The 26104-nt window shown below is 40.6% G+C and overlaps 1 protein-coding gene across 3 annotated transcripts in view; it reads right to left on the reverse strand.

The window, feature by feature from the left end:
• Nucleotides 1–357: 357 nt before the first annotated feature.
• PCGF5 (polycomb group ring finger 5) overlaps nt 358–26104 on the reverse strand; it is a 518064-nt gene continuing 492317 nt past the window's right edge. For all 3 annotated transcript variants that reach the window (XM_044056919.1, XM_044056918.1, XM_044056917.1), the window contains one exon: nt 358–12711. In XM_044056919.1, the coding sequence (XP_043912854.1) occupies nt 12664–12711 (48 nt within the window). In that variant the 3' untranslated portion in view covers nt 358–12663. The remainder of the gene's footprint in view (nt 12712–26104) is intronic.

Below are 26104 nucleotides of genomic sequence, written 5' to 3' on the forward strand. Positions count from 1 at the left end.
ACTTAGTGCTTCTTCTTTTAGTATACACTGTACAATAAAAATTACTTTAAAAAAGTGCGTTGGGCCTATTCAGTTGTCCATTAAGGAAAGCCTCTGTTAAATTTCAACAGTAAGTGTGAACATGGCTCCAAATATACATTTGTGGTTTTATCTCAGATACCTTCAAGGATTGTACCATTCTTTTAAATGTCAGTCTCAAGGTTGATAATTACATCAGATAACTTTTTCTGACTAAAACACAAAAAAAAGAATCCAGATGTAATGTACCTGTACAAAATACTGTGTGTCTTCACATCCAAATGAACAGCATCAAGAAATAAAGAATTTATTTACAATATTGAGACACTAGACAAGTAATAATTTTTCCCAACTTTTTATTGCACAAAAATAAATTACATAGAAAACAAAATACGCGAACAAGAGTAAAGTTCTAGGCTGCACAATATATTTTACAACACATGTTTATTGCTTTTGGTAAGGAACAGAGTAGACTTAGTAAATGGATTAGCAATTATTGTACAGAATGTAAGAATAAATTCTATAGCTTACAACAGAATTTTCACTTTTAGTCATAATGGGCTAAAGGCACTCTGTCATAACAGGACTGCACCACAGTTTGAAACTTTTGATTGTGCGTATTTCTCTGGATATTCTTATTAATAAATAAGATCAACTACTGACCAATGATACCTTACAACAGTAGTTACTGGCATGGATAGCATTTATAGTAACAAAAACTGCACAATAAGAGAAAGAAAACTGTTCAAGCAAGCAATCCCCTTTGCTTTTCACTCTGTATTGCACTAATATTTAAGAGGTGAATTTAGTCTTAGTCAAAGCCATTCAGGTGACATACACAGGTCAGGATTCAGAAGGGTGTTGGGTAATGTAGAACACATTAGTGCAGGCACAGAATAAAGAGATATACTACAGTGGTTCAAAAGTATGAGCTGCCGAAAAGTGCAGCCCCAGACAGCTTCAGACAAACGCTGCACATAAGCAGCACAGGGTACAGGAGCGCTAACCATAGAATCTGGCAAAAGTACAATACAGACATAGGTTTTGGGGAGCAGCACAGCGGAGAATAAAATTACTGTGACAGGCATTGAACAACTGAAAAAATACAGACTACAGAGTGCAGCTTGTGGGCCTGAAGTATACTGTGCAATCAACACATGTGCACGAGCCAGATGTAGTTATTTTACACCAGCTGGTATTTAAGGCAAACACCCGGAGCTATTGATGTACCCCACGCACACAATGAGGTCAAAAATGCAGCCTGAAATGGGTAACTAAGAAGAACTAGCAGTCGTGGTCTGAATGCAAACCACCAGAGCACATGCCACAATATGAGAGTGTGTAAGGGAAACCACTGCAAATGACCAGGGGTTGGGAGGGTGGCCTAATGGCTAAGGTGTTTGCCTTACAAACACAAGGTGCAGGGTTTGAGTCTCACAAGGGATAATTGACTAGGCTTAAAATGGCTCACAAGGGCAGTTAACTTAGTACTAATCTATGAATCTATGAACTAATAACAGAAAGTACATGTGTAGTCAAGGTCAGTGCTCCAACAAGTGACACACTTCCTTATAACAGAAAGATTACACAACAGGACAGCACTTAAGGAATGCTGCCATCCTTTGAATTAGATGCTAAACCATCTGCCTCAGATGGAAGTAGCATATGTGAATATTAAAAATGACCATGACATTTGCTGAAAAAGGTTAAGTCCCCTTTACTATTTTGTCAAAATGAGACCCCAGCTGTAAAAATGCTGCCATAGGTTTACCATGACAAACTGGCTGAATGGGACTAGCCCAGTCAAGAAATAAGTAAGTAGGTAAGCAAACTGTATTATCTAAAGGTTTCAGTATCCATCTAAGGGCTCTGGGCCACTCAAAACAAAAAAAAAAAAAAAATCAAATGCAGTTTTATACAAATTCCAAATGAAGGAAATGGCATTCAAGTTCAAACATTCATAAGTGCTCTCAGTGGATGAGGACACTGTCGCACCCATATTTTTATGCAAGGAATTATAGTTCCCTTACTTATATAACTAAAGACAAGATTATTGTGATTTGGTGGAAAGCTCTTCTCTCCTTTACAGTGGCTACCATTCGTGGTTGCTACACCCAAGACTTCTTACTGCCAACCCTTTTGACAGAAACATGACTAAATAAGTGGATTACTGCCACAGCACTAGGACACTTGCACCCTAGGTGAGCCATGTATCACCTAGGTGATCTCCTTGTATCAGTTCATTCCATCAGAATGTTTCATGCTTTTGTGGATGCCCTCGTCCTCATTTTTGTGTGATGTTTGTGGCACGATGCAGTTATCCTGCAATGGTCATACCATGTAACCTACCCAAAACAACCCCTGTGGACATGTAAAAATCCACAAAAGTGAATCAATAAAGCATGTACAATGTTATGAGAAGGACAGGAATCAATTCACATAGGTATGCATGCATAGCAGATATCTAAAGCAATTGTTATGCCATTCTGAGGGGTGGGACCAGACACCACGGTGCATGTCCAGTGGACAGTATGCCAAAAGTAAGTAATGATCATTCACACCAGCAATGCATGATACTACTTGGAATGGGCACTGTCCACAGAAAATGCCTCACTTTGAACACCAGCCTCTGCAGCTCTGTGTTCTTTGTACACAGCAGTTATACAGAGCTCGGCTGCTCATGTGGTGCTGTCCCTCTGCTTGATAATGGTGCCCAACTCCGCAGTCAATACCTCAGCTTCTATCTGTTTCTGCATTAGTTTAGCTCCCTATAACCTGTATTAACCATGTGCAGTTTGTGTGCGGTCATCTCAGCTGCCATCTTGCTACCTTAACTACAGGCTGCACAACTAAAAGCTTGTTCTTTTAGCTGCCACTTCTAAGACCTAGCTACAGACCATGCAACATTTATGCATCCAACATGGCAAGAGGTTGGTCAGCTTGGCTACTCAATTGGCTGCAAGCTATTATCCCAACACCTGCAGATGTCAATTCACAGCAATTCATGCAATCTATTACTGCCCCATGTAGTTATAAGAAAGTCCCTATTATTCATCCCATCTCTGAACCACGTGATGCACTAAACTCCATGCAGTACTGTGCTGCGACATTATGCATCCTGTTCTCCTCTGAATCTTGGCCAGTATATGCCCCACTGGAAATTGTACATTGCCATCTAAAATACCAGACTGGGTTATAACCTTCCCAGGTGCATTATTCTGCCTTTTCAGACACTGCACACTTTGCACCTAAGAAAATCAAACTTACACTGATTATATACAAAGCAGTCTTTTGTAAATACCAATCAGTCAAATCCAGCCAAAGGAAAATGTGCATTATCTTCACTTAAATTACTTCCACTTTTGTAGTAGACAATAACGGATGAATGTTTTTTATTTGTTTTTAACTATCTGGTTTTGTGACTGCCACTCAAACTACACAAAAGCAATCTCTATTTATAGGGTAAACTCTTAAATAGCTCTAGGTAGTAGGGTAAAATAAAATAAGTTTTAGTAGGGCGACATATTTTGCAAGTAACACTGTTGACCCATTCTACATTTTCAGTTCTTTGCACATTCTAGAAAGTGGCCCATGCTTTCCCCACTAACACTCTTTATGAAGTCGCCACTTGTAATTTTCAAAGAGATCTGAGGCCAGATAATAGCTACAGCTCAACTTGTTAGTAAAGCAAACACTATAAGCCTTTTCTGAATAGATAATGGAAAAAATTAAATAAATGCCGATCCATGCTTACAAAGTACTTCTTCAGCACAATTCAAGTAATTAGCTCAAGAGCTCTGCAAAAGCAGTACAAGAACCATTTGAAAATGCGTAAAGAAATGAATGAATCAGTGCAGCTAGGTGTTACAAAGCTGTCTTCTTCCAATAAGGCAGAGCTAAAATAAAGTATCCATTTCCTAGTCCTCATAGAGAGGAAAGGGCTCATTATAAAGCATGGTGAGTTTACCTTATAACTGCTCTCTTACGATATATCTTGGCAATAACTGGAAGTAATTTCCCCATGTGCAGTTCAGTCAGTGCAATATGGTATGCTTAAGGAATCATACTCTTCTCAACACACCACAGTCTCTTAACGGTTGAAAAAACACCACACATCAGTCTTTCTACACCTACTCATGATTGCTATTCAAGTTCAGTACATAGATGGTGCAATCCAGTTATTTTAAAGAAAGATTGTTAACCTCATATAACCTGTAAACCAAGAAAGGACTGGGACTTGGCCCTTTTTTTCTGTTTCATTTGGAAGTTGAAACATTGCTTAAATTATGATCAATGCAGCATCCATCTTCAATCTAGTGCAATATGTTGTGCCCAGCATAAAAGTTTATTTGAGATCTGAGCAGCACTTTCAAGTCACAACGTTTCACACAAACACTGGCAAATTAGTCAAACTTTGAATAAAGAAAAATCCCCAAGGAATCCAACTCTTGGTTGCATAAGGTCAGCTGAACAAGGAAACAATGTTTCTTTCGATGCATTTATCCCCGCTGTAAGAAACGTACAAATCTATACAGAATAAACACAAAGTAGCAGGGATGCAGTTCAGGTGATGATGCATGAAAAATAAGTGATTTTTCAAAGCAGCATTTTGATTTGCAAAACATTATCCACAGGTACATCAGAATGCTTATATATCTACAAGTTTTTCTTTACAAAAATACATATATTTTAACAGCAGTATAGATCGCGTCATTAATAATGACCTGTTATTCATCACTTCAATTTGAATGATTTATAAACTAATTTCACAACCACAAAAAGGTTTTTTAATAAGGTGTTATCACTTTTGACAAAAAGTTTAAAACATTTGTAGAACTTCAAAGAGCAAATAGCAACAGACATAACAATATACATAGCTTCTTTTTAGCAAAACATGTTATTTTTTTTTTTTTTTTTGGATTATGGGTCTCAAAAGCCAGGAGTAGCCGAGGCACAGACAGAGCAGCCAATGCAGGTGCAACACAGCCGATGGCACTAGTAACACTTTACCCTCACCACGGGCATTTCATCCATGCCAACTACCAAAAGTGAAGCCACAACCTAAACAGGGACACGTTACTCTTGTTAAAAAAGCAACTGGGATTAGTTGTCTCTGCGGAACTTCTAAAACATGTCTCTCCCTAACAGAAGCAACAGTTACTAATCAAATAAGCCCACAATTTGGGGCATTTTTTCTTAACTTTTCAACTTTTATTCCACTTTTTTGTATGTAAGAATAAAATATGTCAACTTGGTTTTTGCTTCATCGGGTCAGACCTTACTTTTGAGAGTATTTCAGTAATACGTGTGTGTTTGTGTTTGAGCAAAAAGCAAAGACACATTAAAAGACAGGTACTTAACTAAAGAAAGTGTTAGCACACTTTTGGCACACAGAGGCCAATATAAGCAGCAGTCTTTTTAATTGCCGATTTTTTAAATATACTGTATATATCAAAACCAATCAAATCCAGTACTGTTCTTTGGAACTCTAAGGTCATGAGGATAATGGCCAGAAATGCCCTTTTAGGTCAGTTATGTACAATTGAAGAATGAGAGTAAAACCAAGTAGTGAACTCAAAAATGTAATGGTTAAGTTTCGAGGTATTAGCATCGGAAATCTTTGGAAAGCTGCTAGTGCCGTAGCTGGGCTGAATAACATATTTAACTCATAAATGCTTCTACCTTTAGTGTTTTCAAAATTATTAAAAGATCTCTGCTGTGTCATCAATGATCCAGTCCCCATTGAAGGTGTGCATATTATGAAACTGCTGCATTTGTAAGTGTAACTGGATATGTCTACTATCCTGATGTTGCCCATTAATTACTACATAATGGATGAACTATAATACAGATGTGTTTTTAACTCTATCACTTGATCCACAAGTGGGTCTCCATTTGAATTAACCTTCCTCATCAATCACATTCTGGGAAAAGCCTTGACTGATCCTACATTTGGGGATGTCCACATGTCTATTTTGATGCACCCCATGACAAAACTCACTAGATAAATTAATATGAACATGGCTCAACCCCCCCCCCCATGATTTAGAACCTTGTCTCCAATATGTACCTTATTGCAAATCCACACATAGCAGCAAGGATTTAGACTCCTACTCTAATACAAGTAAAATTCAACTACACACATGCCAGAGTCAAAGGGACCTAGGCTGGTGGAAGCGGCACTCATTGAAGAAGGGTGAGGGTAGAGGGAGAGTGCTTCTTGCCCCTTCAAGGAGGCACCTCTTAAGCATTTGATTGATACTGTAAGAATGTATCTCTTATGGGTCTACTTTGGAAGCCTGAACTTTCAAAACTTTGAACTTCATATGGTCGAGACGATAAGATCGAAGTTTTGAAACGTCTAACGGTCTAAATGGAGATCGCCATACAGGGCTGAATGGGATATTTACTATTCTCTTCACTGTAGTGCAATCTCAGAGTTTGGTATATTTAATTAGCAGGGAGTGTGGGGGGTATAGGGGGGCTTGCCCCCATGCATAAATGTAAAAAAATGTTTTATTTTTTTTTAATTGAAGTTTCAAACTTTCAAAACTCCAGTGGTATGGTCTCGACCATATGAAGTTCGAAGTTTTGACAGTTCGAGCTTCCAAAGCAGATCCATCTCTAATATCTTATACTGAGGACCTCAAGTAAAAACCATCTGGGTGGAAGGAGCCAAAGGAATATAAAGCTTACAGATACGAAAGCTGATTCTCTAAGTACTGTTTCACTTAGAAAGCACCAACTCCTGGAGATGCAATCGAGGCAATAATATTTGGAGAAGATGTGCACCACAGAACAAGCAGCAGAAGTGCAGATGTTTGCAATGGCCACATTCATGTGGGGTTTAACTGTCCGATACCAAAAGATAATGCAGAAGGCGATCTACTTGGAAGCAGTCTGCTAGCTGCAGGCCATCTTTCCTTACTACAAAGGTGCAACACAGCTGAGATGAACAGCTAGACCTCCTCCTAAAAATCACGCACCCATTTCTGTTAAAATCTAAGCTAACAAAGAATATCCAGGACATGAAGAATCTTCTCTTCCTTGATTTCTTACCCTGCAAAATGGAGAGAAGAACATATTGACTCGGAAACAATTCCAAAACTATCTATCCTTATGAAAGGGCAAATCAGGCTCACTGCATTTGGGCCATGAAACTCCAACATCCTATGCACAGAGGTGAACTCCAAAAGAGACAGCACATGAAACTAACATCAATCTAGCTAATCTAGCAAGCTCAAATGGAGATATGCGAGCATGCCAACTGCAAAGTGCAAATCCCAAGCAGCGAAGAACAGAGATGCAGCAGTTACTCCTTTTAAACAAGTAATTGGCCAGTAAATTCTGGACCACAAACCTGCCCCATGCACAGTCATAACATGCAGAAGTGAAAGATTATGAATGTGGAGTACCTGAGGTCCAAATCAGAGGTGTCCGAGATATGTCAAAATCATCTGTAAGCTAACCAACTGGGAATATACAGAATATGACTCTGCCCAAAATCAGAACCCCTCCTGAATAAAGACAGAGCTTGCTAAGTGTGATGTTTCCCAACAGTCTCAATAACCTCCAAGTCCCCAGAAAACAAATCCAGCAATCGGAGGAAGTAGTCTTAAACAGCCCAGTGAAGTCAGTTGCTGCCACAACTGTGGGTACAGTTCTGGAACCTGGGTGCCAGAAAGCAGACTTTTCTCAGCCATAAAGGATTTACAAGAGTGAGTTTTGTGCTTTTTTCCTCGAACTCCCATGATGTCACATGAAATCCATGAGAATGGCAGGAACACATAAGCAAATCTCGTGCCATGGGATCTAGAACACATATACCACTCTCTCTTCCATTCCTGCCACAAAAAGCAAAGCAGGCAGACGACCAAGCTCTTCCATGTGGCAAACAGGTCAATTTGTGGAATACTCCACTTTTAGAAGACCATGACCAAACAAGGCATCTCATACCTGAAAAAGGGTATTGGCCATGTGATGCCACTAACACCTCGGAGCCATCTACCACAGCATCATATTATGTATGAAGATCAGGACAATCTCCAAACCCAGAAGGTGCAGCACAATACAAGCCTGATCCCTGCACTCTGTCTTCACACAGCTGCTCAAGGCCATGACCTCCTGGCCCCTTTCTAAGGGCAGGAATGACAAGCACTGCAGAATGACCAGCTATGTGCCTATAAAAGCAATCCTCTGAGCAGGAGTCAGAGACAACTTTCCTTAATTTATGTGATCATTATAAACTGCATTCAAGAAAGTTCTCCTAGCACAGGTGTTTCCAGGGAGGACATAGAAATGGGTTCTAACAAAAAGTCTACTCATTGAGAAAACACAGAGAAATATTTCTGAAATGCTTTAGTGCCAAAGTCAATATCTTGGTGAAAAGAAATGTCTGGGTGCTTAAGAAAATCTGAATAGTTATACATTGCACTGGACAAGATGCCCACTGAAAGCCAAACCTTTTATGGTTCTTCATTCATGGCCACACCACCATCCATTCACTGACAGACAGAAAAGGGTAAATATCTAGACATGTGCATAACACATGTGGTGTTTGAAGTTTTTTGAGGTCAAAAATAGGTGAGAACTCATCTATTCACTATGGGACCAGGAATAAGTAGAACTAAAAGCTGTGATTCTTTTCCAAAAATCAGAAAGCCTCTACAGCTCCCTACGCAGCAGAGTTGGGGCCTATCCCAAAATTCCATGGAAAAGGGCTTGTATGCCAGTGGACCTCTTCCTGGTGGGGGGAACCAGTGAGGTCTAGAATATGCTTGTGGTGACAATATCCTGAACCACCTGGTCCCTTGTTGTGGTTCTGCAAGCTATGGAAGATCTGGAGGAACACATATCCTACAGATAGTTCCAATCCAGCATCAGAACTGTGGTGGGGCACCCAGCAATTTCCTCTTCTTTTTCTTGGAAGACTTTGCTGGCACTTGAGAAGCAGGGAGGAGGTCATTTTAGGGACTTCCCCAGAGTGAGGAGTCCTTTTCCTCTTTAACAGATGGCTAGGCTTAGAAACGATTGATGTGGAATTGGAAGGAATTATAAAGACCCTCCACAGAGGAAAATAGTCCTGTTTCCTCATCACCCATGTCCTGAGTGGGCATTTAAAACAGAAGCCTACAGAAGAGACAGGCATCAAAGATCTAGTTCTTGAGTTCCCACTACATGGAAGCAAGCCTTGGCCATAACATCCTGAGCAGGTACAATCATCAGCGCCTGTGTTCCTAGCAAAGGCATTCTCACAAAGTTACAGTCAGACAAATTATAGCGCCTGTAGAAACTATAAATGGAGTCTCAATAAGGTCCCAATTCAGTCCAGACTCTGAAAGGTCCGCAAGCTTATTCAAAAAGTCCTAAAGCAAGCAGGGCTGGAACTTGAATTGCCACAAGTTCCAACATGACAGAGGACACCTGTCCAAAACTGTTGCGGTTGCTAAGATGTATGGTGGCCTCGTGTTCATTCAGGACTTAGCACAATGATGTTTATTTATTTGCTGCACTCACTATGGGACAGGTTTGTACATGCCATGTCCCTTCCTTGGGGCTAAAGGAACAGAAGCAGCATTGATAATAACCAGCACCATGGAGTGAAACGCTCAAGGATTCAAGTCTTCTTCCCCTGAAACTCTGCAAGACATTTGTGGGGGATGGAAGAGGGGCTCAAAGCAAGTCAGTCTAATTTTCTGTAGTGAACTTGAGTATCTCTTTAAAGGAGAAGGTATCATAGGGAGTGGACTTTTTAGCCTAAGAGGCCTGGCCTTAATGTCCTCGGTATTCTGATCAGAGGCTGAGGGAGTCCTATATGTCTCCATCTGCTGGAATAAGCTTACTTGGGGTATAGTGAGGAGGAGAAACGCATGTTGGGATAGAGGAAAGTGGTGTATAATAATAACGTGTAAAAAGCAGCACGTGATACATTAAGCTACTCCATGACAGCTGACATAAGGTAAAGTCTAAAGGAACAGATTGGTGGGGGTCCACATTACAGCCAATCAAACTGTGTTTGTGAGTGCAGCGTGATGCAACACAGCCAATCAAACTGTGTGAGTGCAGTGTGATGCAACACAGCCAATCAAACTGTGTTTGTGAGTGCAGTGTGATGCAACACAGCCAATCAAACTGTGGATGTGAGTGCAGTGTGATGCAACACAGCCAATCAAACTGTGCTTGTGAGTGCAGTGTGATGCAACACAGCCAATCAAACTGTGTTTGTGAGTGCAGTGTGATGCAGCACAGCCAGTCAAACTGTGTGAGTGCAGTGTGATGCAACACAGCCAATCAAACTGTGTTTGTGAGTGCAGTGTGATGCAACAGCCTTGGAAAACAACCACTAAGATGAAAATGGCTGTGTGTTTCTTCCAGGTTCCCTCATCTTCTCCAAAAGTGGGGGAGTGGTACAGGATTGAGTCTTGCTAGCTGACGGCAAGCCCTGCACTTGATGGAGTGTGGGAGGCATCTTAATGTCTTTGCACAAACAGCTGTTGACAGCTGTCAATTTTTGACACAACGTAGCCTGAAAGCTTCACCCCAAGGAAATTTCAAGTAATAGGATTAAATTTCTGCCTCTTGTGGCCTTCCCCGTCCAACAAAAGCAATGCTGATATGGATTCTGGCTTGCAATCTGATGGCCACACACAGAGAAAAATACTATGTTTAAGCATGGAAATGCAAACTTCAGTGATAAAAGTAAGGATCCCGATCCAAAATGTAGAAATGGCAAAAAAAAAAAAAGCAGCGAGCAGAATAAAAGTGTACGCTTCTCAAAAAGTGGGATCTTCCAAGATACATTGCCAAAAGATGACTGCTGAAGAAGATGAACTCCACCAAGGGCCCATCATGCAAACCTGTATATCAGGCCACCGGTTTGTAGCAGGTTGTGTTGCTAAAATGATTACAAGCTCAGCAATTTACAAAATGAACAGAGTGCATGAATAATTTGAACAACAAAGCACAAGGGATGAAGATTTAACTGTCACAAGTAAATAATAAAAAGTTAAATGCACCTGACTGTCTTTGTTACTAGTTCAGTGTAAGTGATGCGTCAGTGTGCTAAGTGCTTGACAACAAAGAGACAGCCACAAATGTTCATTCCTACACAACAGTTCACGTTACTAAATCTGTGCAGTTCGCTCATCATTACGGTCATCATTACAGCGGAGGCAGCAAGAGTCCCTTGCAAGTGTGTTAAAAATTCAAACTAGGCTTAATACAGAACTGTATCAGGAGACCTATCTGAGATCACTACTGCAACTTTACCTGGAATTCAACTAAGGACATGACCACAGTCCTAAAGTCATTCTCCCTGTCCAAAAAGGTGCATGTGATTCAAAAATGTACCATCAATACAATCAACCGGCTTACAAATTAATAAAAGAAAAAAATGTGAACACTGAACTTGGAAGGCAGAGCTAAGCTAGACAAAAAGAGTAAAACCTCTTGTTCAGAAAGTGCACCAAACATTCCCAAATTTCACAAAGCAGTGAATGATGTCACTAATGGCGTCACTAATGATGTCATTAAGGATGCCATTACTGCTCAATGGTTACTTATCTTGTGTAATTTATTCCATCAGACAATCCACGTGTCTACCACCAAATAACCACAGATGCACACTGCTTGTCTTTAGGAACCTCCTACGGATGAGACAGACACGTGCAAGTCAAAGGTTATCTTGGCACAACAGCTCCACTTGGGGAAGTACTGGCTAATTTGTACAACTTGCACAAAGCCCCACATTTGGCAGTGGCATTCAACATTTCCTACAGGGCTCAGTACTGTACAAATGATGAATTCCACCTGCACTGCCACATAAAAGACTAGTGCAGTGGGTCTGTCTTACCCCTCATCCCAAGACCCTGAGTTTGTTATACCTTCAAGTCGCTTAAATCTCTACTGTCTGGTAGGGGAATCAGGCTTTTATTGTGCCACAATGCAGCATAACACAACAACTGAAAAGTGACAGACCCAAACTGACCTGCAGTTTTAAATCAAACTAGCATAAACACATTTTCAGCTCCTCCTGAAAAGATTCCACTTCTGCTAAAAAACACTGCATGCTACACATTAAGGGTCAAATACCTTAAAAAAAGTAAGCATCCCTTGACAAAATGATAATTTGTGGCACATGTGGACAATATTTCAGCCCAACTTAAATTCAATGGAACTAACAGTAGCAAGAAAATACATCTCCAGTATCGTCTATAACTCTGAAATATTCTTTTACAAACTTTGTCCATGTGATTTCTTAAGTCTTCTCCTACAGTACTTTGATAACTTAAATAATGACTTAAATGGGATGACCAAAACTCAAGGTAACACTACCACAAAGAGCAATCACCACCAATCCTACTATAGACTTGGACTTCCTGGCAAAATGTCACATAAATTAGCTTACAGACTGCAGTTCTGAGCATAGGCAGCACAAAGAATCATATGCAGGTGGTTTGGTAGAATGGCACAAGGCAGATTCTAAAGAAAACAAATATTCTGACATTTAAATAGACATATGATCTTTATTTGCATGCCGTAAATCTGGTTTCATTTCCAGTCCAGGCACATCCATTCATTGTGCAAACTGTCGATGGGTATACAGCTAGTGCAGGTTTCGTCCTAATGGGATGCTGGCCCTTTGGTTTAACCGAAGTCTATTCTTGGTCGATACTGTAACACCATTGGGTAAGACTGAAACAATCAAAAATAAAGGTTATATACATATATACACAGATATGCATATATACAGATTAAAATTACAAGAACTACAATGACATTCTCATTATGATGAATGTAGCATATGTGTTTTTATGCATGTAGCAACCAGCCAACTTTCTGGTTTATTTTTATCAAAATTGCTCTGTATGTCCATTTTGTATGTCATATTTGTGCAGCTTTTCTCCCCGGGACTCCATTGAAAATGGCTTTCTGACCCAGTGCATCTTCCCAGTTAACAAATATCAATAAATAAATAAATAAATTTGCTAGCAAACGATTTTGCATTACTTCAAGGTGATTCTGCGATACAACTTTATCACTGAAAAGTGTAGCTGCAGAAAACCTCACTATAACAGTAATTCTTTGGTGGTGGGTGTTAACTTTGCAGTTACTATGTAGACAATATCTCACTGAATGTTGACATGGTGCTATAAGAGAATTTAAAAGGTCAACCCCCTTCCTTCATTTATTAATGCAACCTGCATCGATTAGAACATTACAGACAGCATTTGAAAATGACAGGCCTCCATTGTTGTTAGTTCTCTGTTGCAGGATGCCCCAAAGGAACACTTATCAGTAAATTGTACCCATTAAGAGTAAGAAATTAGGGTGCGGAACCCACCAGAGCAACAGATCCGAAAAATGGAACAGGACCTTGCAGGAGTAGAGCCTGTCGATCTTCCACCTACCTTTGTCTCAAGAGATGGCATGTTTTTTCTAGTAATGTGAATACTTCATAAGGTGGCCGGCAGATGTCACTACGTAACACTGTACCTTGTGCCACTTTCATGTCTTCTAGTGAGGAAGACTAATCAGTAATCACAATTGGCAAATGTAAAATAAGAACAAGATGGGTGGTGGATGACGGCTCGCACTGCTGCAGGAGTCTCTCGTTCAGATTCACATTTTTGTTGGTTACCTTACACAACTCTACCACCTTTCTTTAAAGAGAATATTATCATAATAAGTAGGTAAGGTGGTGGAGGGTTAAATAGTAGACATTGGACTGTACTTTCAAATTTAACACAACGTCTGGATAGTACAACTAGCTTACAATTTTTGTGAATGTGTGCACAAAATTCCAAGCTGCAGAATCCTGTATCAACAGTGCAGACACATTCCTGAAAAAGGCACCAAAGAGTAGTTTTTGTTAGTACAGTGACCTTTGATGACCTATGTCAAAGTCCTGCCATACATGCTATGCAAAGATCTGGATCCTAAGACTGAGTGACCATTACACAGAGGTTTTTTTTTGGTTTCTCTTGCACGTACAAGATCACTGAATGACTAACTGTCCCGTTACTACAGAATCAGTCTAAGATATGTACATGCAAACTTTGCTGCTATCTCTCTTCTCTTATACAATTAAATGGACAGGAGATATCTCTGTTCTGTCTGAAAACAAACACTTTTAGGCATAGGATCATAGGAGGTTACTAGGTTAACAGCCCTGGGGCCCTTACAAGCCTAGCCAAGAGTTTATCCCCCAAAAAAGACACCTCTGTCAGCACCTGTCATCCCTGTCAATGAGGGACACAGGTGGAACCCGTTACCCCAATAAATAATTGATTAGTTTTTACCTTAATGGCTGTGGCTCAGAAATTTCTGTTTCTGACGAGAGCTCCAGAGAACTATTTTGCCATGGCCAAATTTGCCCTAGTAGTGTAAATACCACCTCAGGTCCCCCCTGAAGAGGGGCTAGTGGGACTAATCTGGCCAACAAAAATAAATACAAATATTTTTTTTTCCTAGGAAGAGTGCTTGATGGTTCAAATGGATCTAAACAAATCTATTCATTTACTTATTTATTCATTCATTCATTCATTCATGCAAGCTCTGTTGACTGGGTTCACTTCACTAGTTTAGTAGCTTCGCTTCAGGGAAGACACAAAGTTGTATGAGGACAGTGGGGAAATTCTCTCCTAATCTTTTTAATAAGTGTCATAGGATCTTTTACATCCATCTGGGATACCACCAACTCAGACAGTCTGGGCCTCAGTTTAACATCTCATTCAGATGGATTTAAACTTAATTTCAAATCTTAAATTAGGGAAAGCAGACATGGCAGTGGTCTCATAATAAGAGACTTTTCAAAACAGTTCTAAACGGCAGAAGAACAATGAAATTGTACAGCACTACAAGCTAAGCTGACATGTAAGCAGTTCACTATTTTCAATAAATTAGCTGTGACAGAAATTTAAAGCTTACAATCACTGTTCTTGTTAAAGATTGTTGGGTTATGCAAAACAGACTCATTTAAGCCATGTATGGTTTTCTGGATTTTTTCACAATTTTGAGGAAGTGATTACATAAACAGGAGTGATCTGTAATCAGAGAGATCTCTTCCTCTTTAAAGATTCAAAGACTCACACTGGGTTAACAAACCTGTCCTTGGATCAGGACAGAAGAAAAGTTTCCATTATGTGAAACAGTTACCCAATATCTTGCATCACAGCAATGCAAACCAAAGACACAGAAAGCTGCCTCTATCAATAATGGAGCAGCTTGGAAAACAGATTTTCTTTTTAAGACAACAAGCCTCCCACATAGAGGGCAACCTCCTCACACCCCAGTCTTATATGCACCAACCTCACAGTCAAATAACTTTTGGTGAAATAAGGAATAAAATGTTTAAAAATACCATATACTGTAGTCTTGAACTACTGTGTGCTAAGAAGACATGGTTACCAGCAGGAAAATCCCTCTGTGGCTCTGCCTATGAGTTTTGTATCAGTAGGAAGAGAAGTAAAACACAAAACAAACTGTTGCTTCATGGGAAGAGCAACCCGTCCATGGTTTATGCTGTTTCATTTGGTGGTTGGGTTTACAGTAGCTGAGTACTGTGTAGTGAAGTAAATATAACCAGTGGAGCTTCCCAGGATTGTGTAATCTGCAAAAATTATACATGAAGGATAGATCCCGGTTTTCTAAAGCTGCCACACTGAAATCCTGGAAAGTAAACTCCTTGAAAAAACAGTGTTAAGAGTGGCAAAGTCCTACAGTTCCCCTGCCTTATATGCATACGGGGCATACACGAATCTCCTTACCTGCTGATATAATATATTCATGCTGTACTGTCAGGCCAGATCTGAAGTGTCCTTGTATGACAATTGTTTCAGAACTACCACTTTCCTTTCCTCTGTGTTAATGTACACTTTGTGTTGATTTTGAGTCCAAGCGTCTGTACACACAATTATGACAGACATTTAAACTGCTGCAGCTGATACCGTAACTGCTTAAATGAATGTTTTACATGCTTGTAATGTGACTGTGTGTTAGTAACTTTAGCACCTTTGTTTTTTGGGTCTAGTCATTGTGTTTGGGGTAAGATTGAGGGGAGCACCACTCTTGGGACCCTGGGTTTGGCCAGGGTGCCAACTGACCTAGCTGAAGCCCTGCATGCACTATTTCATGAGTCATCTTTTTCATAGGTGGATTTTATCACTAGATGTGAAGGCTTTGCCACCAAAACATGATCTCTAAATATATCACCATCAAGGTCACAACAACTCAGATAAAGAATAATTATATTTCATTTTTGTCTGCCTTTGTGTGACCTCACAAAGAATAAATATATTTAGACATAAACAGGGTATAAAGACCGAGCCTCATATCTTTAAATTGCTCTTTTTATGTTCACTTACAGCCAGGTGTGATGTTCACCGTATTGATCACTGCTGCAGTAGCCTTAGTTGTATGGGGTATATACTGCCAAGGATATAACGTCTGGTCAGCTTCCAAAACTTCAGGACACCTTCCACATGCCCGAACTGTACACTAGAATGAGCTAAGCCTGCTAAAAAAAAAGTTTGTGTGTGAAGCCCTTCAGAGCTTTCCTGCTACTGACCGTCTGGCCATTTGAGGATTGATGGTCAGTTGTGCTTTTCTTTTCTGGTCAGATAAGTCCCTTTCGGGGTAAAAAAATGTTCCATTTTTTTATATTTATCGCTGTTGTATTACCTTCCTCTTCACAAAAGTTATTTATTTTATTTATTGTTTTATTTTATTTGTATTTGTTGATGGGAGAATCCACTGGGTTGCACAGACCCGTTTTCAGTGGAGGCCTGGGGAGAAAAGCTCCACAAGAAGTTACATTAATAATAATAGTGAAAGAGAGGTTACTTAATAGACAAAATTCAGAGTCAGTAACATTATAGTAAGCCATAGGCTTTCATGTGTAACATTCATTACAAAAGAAAGGGAGGTTACCTAGTAGATAGGCAGGTAATCTATATATACACATTTAAAACAATTCTGGCAAAGAAATACACATTAGATAGTAATGCATCTTTTGAGTATTCTGTGAAAAAAGAGAATAAAAAATGTTTAGAACATTCACAGAGAGGGTAGAGGATTTTTTGAGTTAGGGGGTGCTTCAGTAGGAGCATGAGAAGGGCATTTCCATTTGGAGGACAGGTGTGAGTGCAGGTGGGTCTTGAACTTGTTGTGGTTAGACATGTTGCATAGTGGAGAGGGGAGAGAGTTCCATAGTTTAGCTATGGTGCCGGCTAGTAGTAGTAGTTGGCCGGGGGGGGGGGGTGAGAGGGTTTGTGCACTTGTAGGAGATTCTGGTTCTAGGATTTTAGGCAGCAGGAGGGTGTGTAGGGTATTAGGGCTATGGCCAGGGATGGACAGTCTGCTGGTTTGAAGATGAGCTTGTGGGTAGTGGTAAGTTGCAGATATCTGAGGTAGTTGGGGATTTCTAGCCATCTGAGGGTGTGTAGGGAGTGGCAGTGATGAGATGAATTTGTGGCGTTGGTTGCAAATTTGCTAATTTTGTGTTAGCAGGATTCGAGTTTGGAACGTAGGCCTAGTTGGAGGTTGGTAAATAGGGGAGCTCCATACATGAGAGATGGGGGGAGGAGGAAGGTAGTTGCAGTGTTTGTCGGGTGGAGGGGCTGAGATAATGGTTGTGTCTCTAGAGAAGACCAATTTTCTGATGGGTTTTCTTAATAGCTGAGTATATGTGGGAGTCAAACTTTAGATTTTCATCAGTGATGATGCCTAGCAGTTTGGTACTGAGAAATATTTCCAATGGGGTTTTATTTGGGCTTGTAATGCAGAACAGGTTTCTGACAAAAGTAGAGTTTCTAGTGGGGGTAAAGATCATTAGTTTTGTTTTGCTATTGTTTAGGGCAAGGTGATTGGATTTCATCCAGGATTCTGTTATGGAAAAGGCAAGTTGGATTTTTAATAGCAGTTCAAAGGGGGAGGCTGAGGAGATGATGGTGCAGTCGTCTGCATATTGGATAACGGAGACTTCAGGGATGGAGAGGTGAAAGTTGTTAAATATGTTAAAGAGCAGAGGGCCTATACTGAACATTGAGGGACCCCGGTTGGTGTAGGTAGGAAAGGAGAGGTAGATCCTTTCCATTGGGCAGCTTGTTGGTGGTTGGATAGGTAGCTGGTGAACCAGGCAAGGGTGGAGGGAGAGAGATGTAAGGATGTGAGCTGGGATAGGAGTAAGAGGCAGGAGATGGTGTTGAATGCTTTTGAGAGGTCTAAAAATAGTGATGATACATATTTGCCATTGTCACATGCTAGGTTGATAGTCTCTAGAAAGGAAAGGAGGGCAGTGATGGTATTGTGGCCAGGGCAAAAGCCGTGTTGGGTATTTGAGAGGAGTTTATTCAGTGTTAGATATTGGATGATTTGTGCATGGATAGTTTTTTCTAGTATTTTTGAGAGAGGGGAGAGTATGGCTATGGGTCTAAAATTGGTTGTGTCTATGTTTTTGCCGCCTTTGTGTAGTGGGATGATGTATGCCTGGTGCCAGATAGTTGGGATGTATGATTCTTGTTTTGATCTATTTATAAGAATAGATGTGGGATAAGCAATGGTTATTTTAAACCTAGGAGTGTTGTGTTTTAATGGACTTTTTCTACTATAATGTACTTTTAAACTGAGCACTTGTCATTTAAAAGTACTGTTAACTAACTGAAAAGATATTTTCTGTGAAGAAATTGTGTTTATTTTGGTACAGTGTTTGAAGGTGCTTTTTACTGTGTTTTTGAGTAAAAAAAAAAAATTAACCTTTGTGGACTCGTAGTTTTGCTGGCATTTGTTGCTTGTCTTCCCCAAGAAAGAGGACCATTCTCAGCTTGACCATGGAACAGACTACTGGTCCCATATTCAGTCCTTCTTCCAGCCACAAAAAGAAAAAGTTAAACAAACAGCCTTTGCAACTACTACACGCTAGCAATCTGCTTCACCTGCAAGTGGGTGAATCTGTTCTAACCTTTTGCTGTACCCTAAAATCACAAGCAGTACATCAAGGACACACGTAAGCACATAAATATCTAGGGCACGCTTGTGCTGCTCAAGGCACTCCTCTCTCTGAACCATCTTTGGCCCCTGGGACCTCTTCAAGTGGTTTCACACTTGAGGTGAATTTCTTGGTGTTCATGCCTCAAACACATAATAAACAAATTATGATTGGCGACCCGATCACAATCCTCTATGTGAAACACTTATTTATCAAAGTTACGTTTAATAAATTTCTGTTGTAGAGTGCATGACTCATCAGTTGTGAATTTAGTCATTTATTTCTTCAGTTTACAGTACTAAAATGAAAAATTATCTTTGGTCACAGGTGTATAACCTTGAATTTAGTATATAAATGTGTGTGTGTGTGTGGGGGTTGCCCTCCCCCCCAGATAAACAGTTGCCTTGCTGCCCAAGATTTTGTTCTCGGGCAGCTCAGAAGACATAATTTAGTAGCTTTGGTATGAGGAAGAGGCAGAAATTTAAACTTTATGAGTAGCAGATTTAATCATACTGAATCCATCTAAAAAAAAGAAAAAGTATATGCACAATGAGAGTATTTATTGGTACTGCAAAGTGCTGTATACTGGAGCAATTCATTTAAAGTAGTTTCCCTGCTGTATTAGAATGTATTTACTGACACTTTCTTTTTTAATTGTCTGCGTTTGAGGCAATCTTGGTCTGTAGGTGGATCTGAGTAGTTTAATACACTGCGATTTCAAACATTGTTTTTGATAACATTTCTTTCTGACTAGAAGTGTTTAATGCTGTATTTGTCCCAGGCCACTTCAATAAAAACATCACACCGAATGACATTTGACGACCTTTATTAACTTCCATAAACATGATTGTTAACCAATATTCATTAATTTCAACCAAAACATGATATAAGTGAAATTATACAATGACTGCCAATTAGTATTCCAAAACGTGCACGCTGATTGGCCAGCCCAACCAGCGTGCCCATTGTAAATCCGACATATACTAATGGAAAAAGGTCCGGTCGCCCGGACTTTTTCCATTACTATAAGTCTTGATTTTTTGTTTGTTTGTGTTAGGTAGCAGCGGAGAACGGAAGATCTCCGTTGCTGTAATCTCGCTATGTTATACGTTTAACATAGCGAGATATCTTAAAAAAAAAAAAAAAAAAAGCAACAGAGATCTTCCTTTCTCCATTGCTTTTTTAACGATATCTCGCTATGTTAAACTCATTTAACATAGCGATATAGCTTTAAAAAAGCAACGGAGATCTTCCTTTCTCCATTGCTTTTTTAACGATATCTCGCTATGTTAAACTCATTTAACATAGCGATATAGCTTTAAAAAAGCAACGGAGATCTTCCTTTCTCCATTGCTTCCTCTACACACCTCTGATGTATTGCATAAGCATAAGTATGTGCAGTACATCAGAAAAAGCCCCAGGGTAGCAGAAAACCACCGAAGGGCACCACACAGGTATTACACAAAGGCATTAGTTAAGAAAAGTAAGTATTTTTTTTTCTTAAATAATGTCATTGTATAATAGCAATAACCCACATCTGGGTGTGGGTAATGCTAGATTTACTCACGGCTGTCTTTGTTTCGCCCTCGTGACCAAACCACACCAACCATGGCTAAATCTAGCATTATCCACACCCAGACGTGGGTTACTGCTTAAATAACATCCATGCTCATCCTGGTCAGTAAGCACTGTCCATACCTCCACTCATTTACTTATGAAGCAGCGTACCACTTACTTTAGTTACCATTTATTGACTCACCTCCAACCAAATAAGCAGCTTCCCTCCACTTACTTATTTTTATTTTTTTATTTATTTATCATTTGTTAACCGGGAAAGTCCGACTTGGAACAAAGCCAATTTTCAGCGGAGGCCCGGGGAGAAAGGCTCCAGATGCATGTCTTTGTAATCTGGGAGGAAACCGGAGCACCCGGAGAAAACCCACACGAACGCAGGGAGGACATACAAGACTCCACACAGAAGGCACCCCAGCCAAGAATCGAACCGGAGAACCTGTGAGGCGACAACGCTACCGCTGTACCACTGCGCTTATTTACTTATCAAGCAGCGCAACCGCTCACTTGCTCAAGTAGTGCAAACGCTCACTTGCCTTTCCTTATCATGCAGCGCAAACGCTCAGTTGCCTTTCCCAACTTACTGAATTGAGCCTCCTCCACCAGAGGGGGAACAGAAGAGGGCAAGCCTGCCCTTCTTCTCTGCACTACCCAAACTAAAATTACCCACAATCCCCACTAAAAGGGGAGGGAGGGTAGCAAGTTCACGCCAAAAAATGTGACTCCTACTCCAGCTACACTTGCATAAAACCCTTTAAGCCTCTCCCTATCCTTATCTCATATCCTCCTGACCATCCCTCATTCCTATTTAACCCTATCCTCCCCCTCTCCTCCTTATTCCTACTTCTCTGTTTATCTACCCCCACTTGAAGATGTCCCTGGAAAAATTGGTCTGTTCCAAACATCATTTGTTCACTGACTCCTGCAGTGACAGAGTAGATGCAGATGAAAGTGCACAAGAACGTTTACCATAAACGCTCACTTGAGACAGTTCAAAGCAGGAGATAAGATACTAGATTAGTAACCAGTGCAGAAAACAAGTTCCTTCCAAAGTGGCCATTCTGAAGTAATGTGATGTGAATTATAAGATGAAACAGCTAGGAAAAAGGAACTTGGTACATAGGTTAGTACTAAGCTAACTGCCCTTGTGAGCCATTGTAAGCCTAGCCAATTATCCCTTATGAGAATCAAACCCTGCACCTTGTGTTTGTAAGGGAAGCACCTTAACCATTCGGCCACCCTCCCAATCTCCAATTTGCACAGGTTTTATGCAAGTGTAGCTGGAGTAGGAGTCACATTTTTTGGCGTGAACTTGCTACCCTCCCCTTTAAGTGGAACAGTTAGATCAAATAAATGCTCAGAAACCATGCAGAGAAACTTCTGCTAATGTTTCTGTTGTAAATAAGTTTACAGGAAAAATCAAAATAACAGAGACTCTTAGTGTCTCAGAAACAAGAAGTGAAAAAAACTGTTGTACTCAGAAATAAGAACATATTCTCAAGAGTTACCTAGTAAAACCAGACAAATTTGGCACAATATAGACACTGTTTCTGGAGGGAAAGTGCACTTAAAACCATATTAAATACCAGAGTCCCATCCCCCATGCAGTAGGGCCGAAGTATGAAAGGCACTTAAACTTTGGGTTATAGAAGAACCCCAGCTATAATGAGAAATGATATATATGGTTTCTAGCATTATAATTTCTCCAGCTGTTTAGAGTTTCTAATATGATGATAGGAACAGACCCTTTTCCAGAGTCTAGATATGTTTAAGATTCAATAATTTAGTATTGCTTCAATTTCTGAAGTTTGGCAAGGCTGCTCATCAGCATCCACAATGTACCCCAAAATACCTTCCTCCAAGGTGCATATACATACATAGGGAGCTATCAGCATCCACAATGTACCCCAAAATTCCTTCCTCCAAGGTGCATATACATACATAGGGAGCTATCAGCATCCACAATGTACCCCAAAATACCTTCCTCCAAGGTGCATATACATACATAGGGAGCTATCAGCATCCACAATGTACCCCAAAATACCTTCCTCCAAGGTGCATATACATACATAGGGAGCTATCAGCATCCACAATGTACCCAAAAATACCTTCCTGCAAGGTGCATACACATACATAGGGAGCCATCAGCATCCACAATGTACCCCAAAATACCTTCCTCCAAGGTGCATACACATACACAGGGAGCCATCAGCATCCACAATGTACCCCAAAATACCTTTCTCCAAGGTGCAGATACATACATAGGAAGCACATTTAATTATGCTTAAAAACTCTTTATTAGCACTATTGCTCCTTCTACAATTGCAACGATGTGAGTGTGTTTATTTCATGTGCATTCTGTTTGCATATGCTTGTATTTTATGACTTTATGTGAGACACTATAATAGCTAGGTGTATCTATTTCAATGATTAATGTTTCTTTTGTCTTTTTATTAAGACTACTATATTCTGGGGGGGGGGGTTATTTCTGCTTTCCTAACTGTTGACACTGGATGAGTGCATGTGATCAGACCTTCTTCATTTTCCGAAATGTTTGTGGCTCATGTTTTGAACACTTTTCAGCTACCTGTATATTGTATTGTTTGCACAATTATGACTGTGTGTGTGTATCTATGTACACACACACACACAAAACAAGTACTGGTGCTGTACATGGATAAAGCCCTCATTATGGTTCAGATTAGTTGAGTTCAACTAGCAGTTTGGTCCCTTATTAAAGCTAGTGGGGGGAGGGGGCAGGGAATGGGCGTGCCCATTCTGGAGGAAGGGGAGGAGTGTTCCCAGCACAAGAATCTGGTAATATATTGGCCGTTTTGGGCCAATTTCTAGCTCTTTCAAGTCCCCCTGTATAAAACCCGCTTTGGCGTGGTTTTTGCGCTTGTTACTACTCAGCCAAGCTCCTCATGGTCCTGTAGAGTGGTACTAGCAGCAGAGAGGCTAAAAGAGTGACTGCTAGCCTGATAAAAGTGTTTTTTTTTTCCTGCTACTACCTGGGCGACTGTCCAATCTAGCTAAACTGCAAGTATTTCTGCTTCTTGAACTGTTTTAAACAGTTTAAAGTTGTTTTTGCACCTGCACTTTTAAAGTTTGTCCTGTTTGTTACATTTACCTGTTGAGGCTACACACTCAAGTGCGCTAGCCTGTGTTACATATTTATTGCATTTTCCTGCTGTTTGTTGCAAAAAAGAAAAAAAAAACAAAAAAATTACCCTTGTTTCCCATCTTTCCTGACCTAGAGTAGCCCAAATACAGGCTTTACTGTATTCTGGACTTTTGGAAAGTTCCTGTGCTGCCCATTTCCTTTCTTGGATAAAGGGAGGCTTCTTTGTTCACCAGTGGCAGTGGGGAGCTTAGAGCAGCCTATCTATCCCTGGAAGAGTGTTGCCAGCACAAGAATCTGATAGTCTATTGGCCATTTTGGGCCAATTTCTAGCTCTTTCAAGTCCCCCTGTATAAAACCCGCTTTGGCGCATTTTTTTGCACTTGTTACTACTCAGCCAAGCTCCTCGTGGTCCTGCAGAGTGGTGCTAGCAGCAGAGAGGCTAAAAGAGCGACTGCTAACCTGATAAAAGTGTTTTTTTCCTGCTACTGCCTGGGCGACTGTCCGATCTAGCTAAACTGCAAGTATTTCTGCTTCTTGAACTGTTTTAAACTGTTTAACGTTGTTTTTGCACCTGCACTTTTAAAGTTTGTCCTGTTTGTTGCATTTACCTGTTGAGGCTACACACTCAAGTGCGCTAGCCTGTGTTACATATTTATTGCATTTTCCTGCTGTTTGTTGCAAAAAAGAAAAAAAAAAAAATTATCCTTGTTTCCCGTCTTTCCTGACCTAGAGTAGTCCAAATACAGGCTTTGCTGTATTCTGGACTTTTGGAAAGTTCCTGTGTTGCCCATTTCCTTTCTTGGATAAAGGGAGGCTTCTTTGTTCACCAGTAGCAGTGGAGAGCTTAGAGCAGCCTATCTATCCCTGGAGGAGTGTTCCCAGCACAAGAATCTGGTAGTCTATTGGCAGTTTTGGGCCAATTTCTATCTCTTTCAAGTCCCCTTGTATAAAACCCGCTTTGGCGCGGCTTTGCGCGATTTTGCGCATAGCGCAGCATTGGGCAGCTCCGCTTAATTGGGTTTAAACCATTCTCGGCTACACAAAGTCTGCTCATCACTTTTTCCCTTAGAACTGATCTAGTTCTCATAATAAACACCCTATTCCTACTCTAAAGATTGGCACTTGCTCACTAAAGCAATTATATAAGTCAGCACTAAAAAATTAAAAGCACTACACCCTCACAAACTCCCCTTGAGTACCTTGTTCCCCATTGGCCCTTTTTTTCAATTATAAAGGAATTCCCAATACTATTCTAGCATGTCCAAAGGTCAGTTGTCAATCTCCTCTCCGGTCCAGCTGGTGAATCTGGGAATCTTGAGGCAATGTTACAACTGCCTCATGTACACAGACAACCCTCTCCTCCTCCCAACAAATTCCAACACATGTGAGAGATGCAACCATATAGCCAAACTGGAGGCTAAGCTCTCTCAACTCAGTACTGGCGTAACCAGTCAGGAGGAGAAGGAAATCACACTCACTACAATTCCAGTCTCACATAGACCTACCACGACAGCAAACCAAACACATAAACACACAAAAACATACTCGGAGGCTCTAAATAAAAATCTGCCTAAGCAGCAAAGACCTCCAAAGCAGACACCCAAGCAACCGCTATCCCAAAACAAAACACATGCAACACACAGCTCACAAAGCCAGTGTGCCGAACAGTCACAGCCCTTAAGGCTAAACAACACACCGGATACACTTGTAATAGGTGACTCTATCGTCAGGCACACTGACGTCCCGCTCACCAGGCTGAACAAGGAGAAGGTCATGGTGAGCTGCCTATCGGGTGCTAGGATCCGCCACATAACACAAGCACTCAGGTCACTCCAAGGCAAGTACAAATATGACTCAGTCATTGTCCATGCTGGTGTAAATGACCTGAGACGTACCTCCGTGGACTACATGAAAAGAGACATAGAGGAGCTCTCTGAGCATGTAGCCCAGGCCGGTATGACCCTGACCTTGAGTATCATCTTACCCTCACCAAGAATGATGCCACAATATGAAGACAAGATGATCAATTTCAACAATTGGCTTAAGTATTGGTGTCATTCAAAGGGGATCCAATGCCTGTCAGCCTGGGATGACATGCTCGACAAGCCACGATGCTTCGCTAGGGACGGCTTGCACCTGTCTCCCCTGGGCTTTCGGATATTGGCAAAGGCTCTTGCCAACCCCATGGTGCCTTTTTTAGGCAAGACTCAAAAGATAAAACCCACCTCCATAGGTATCACAAGAGATAAGAAACTAAGAGTAATGCTACTCAATGCCAGAAGTCTAAACCTCAAGATGCACGCACTCAAAACTCTCCTTAGCATGGAGAACATCGATATCTATGCAGTAACAGAAACCTGGTTCAAGGCTCTCGAGAGCACCCCAGCACTACCAAGTTATACCTC

The sequence above is a fragment of the Protopterus annectens genome, chromosome 14.part0 (genome assembly GCF_019279795.1).
Source record: "Protopterus annectens isolate FY-2018-M chromosome 14.part0, PAN1.0, whole genome shotgun sequence".
Lineage (NCBI taxonomy): Eukaryota > Metazoa > Chordata > Ceratodontiformes > Protopteridae > Protopterus > Protopterus annectens.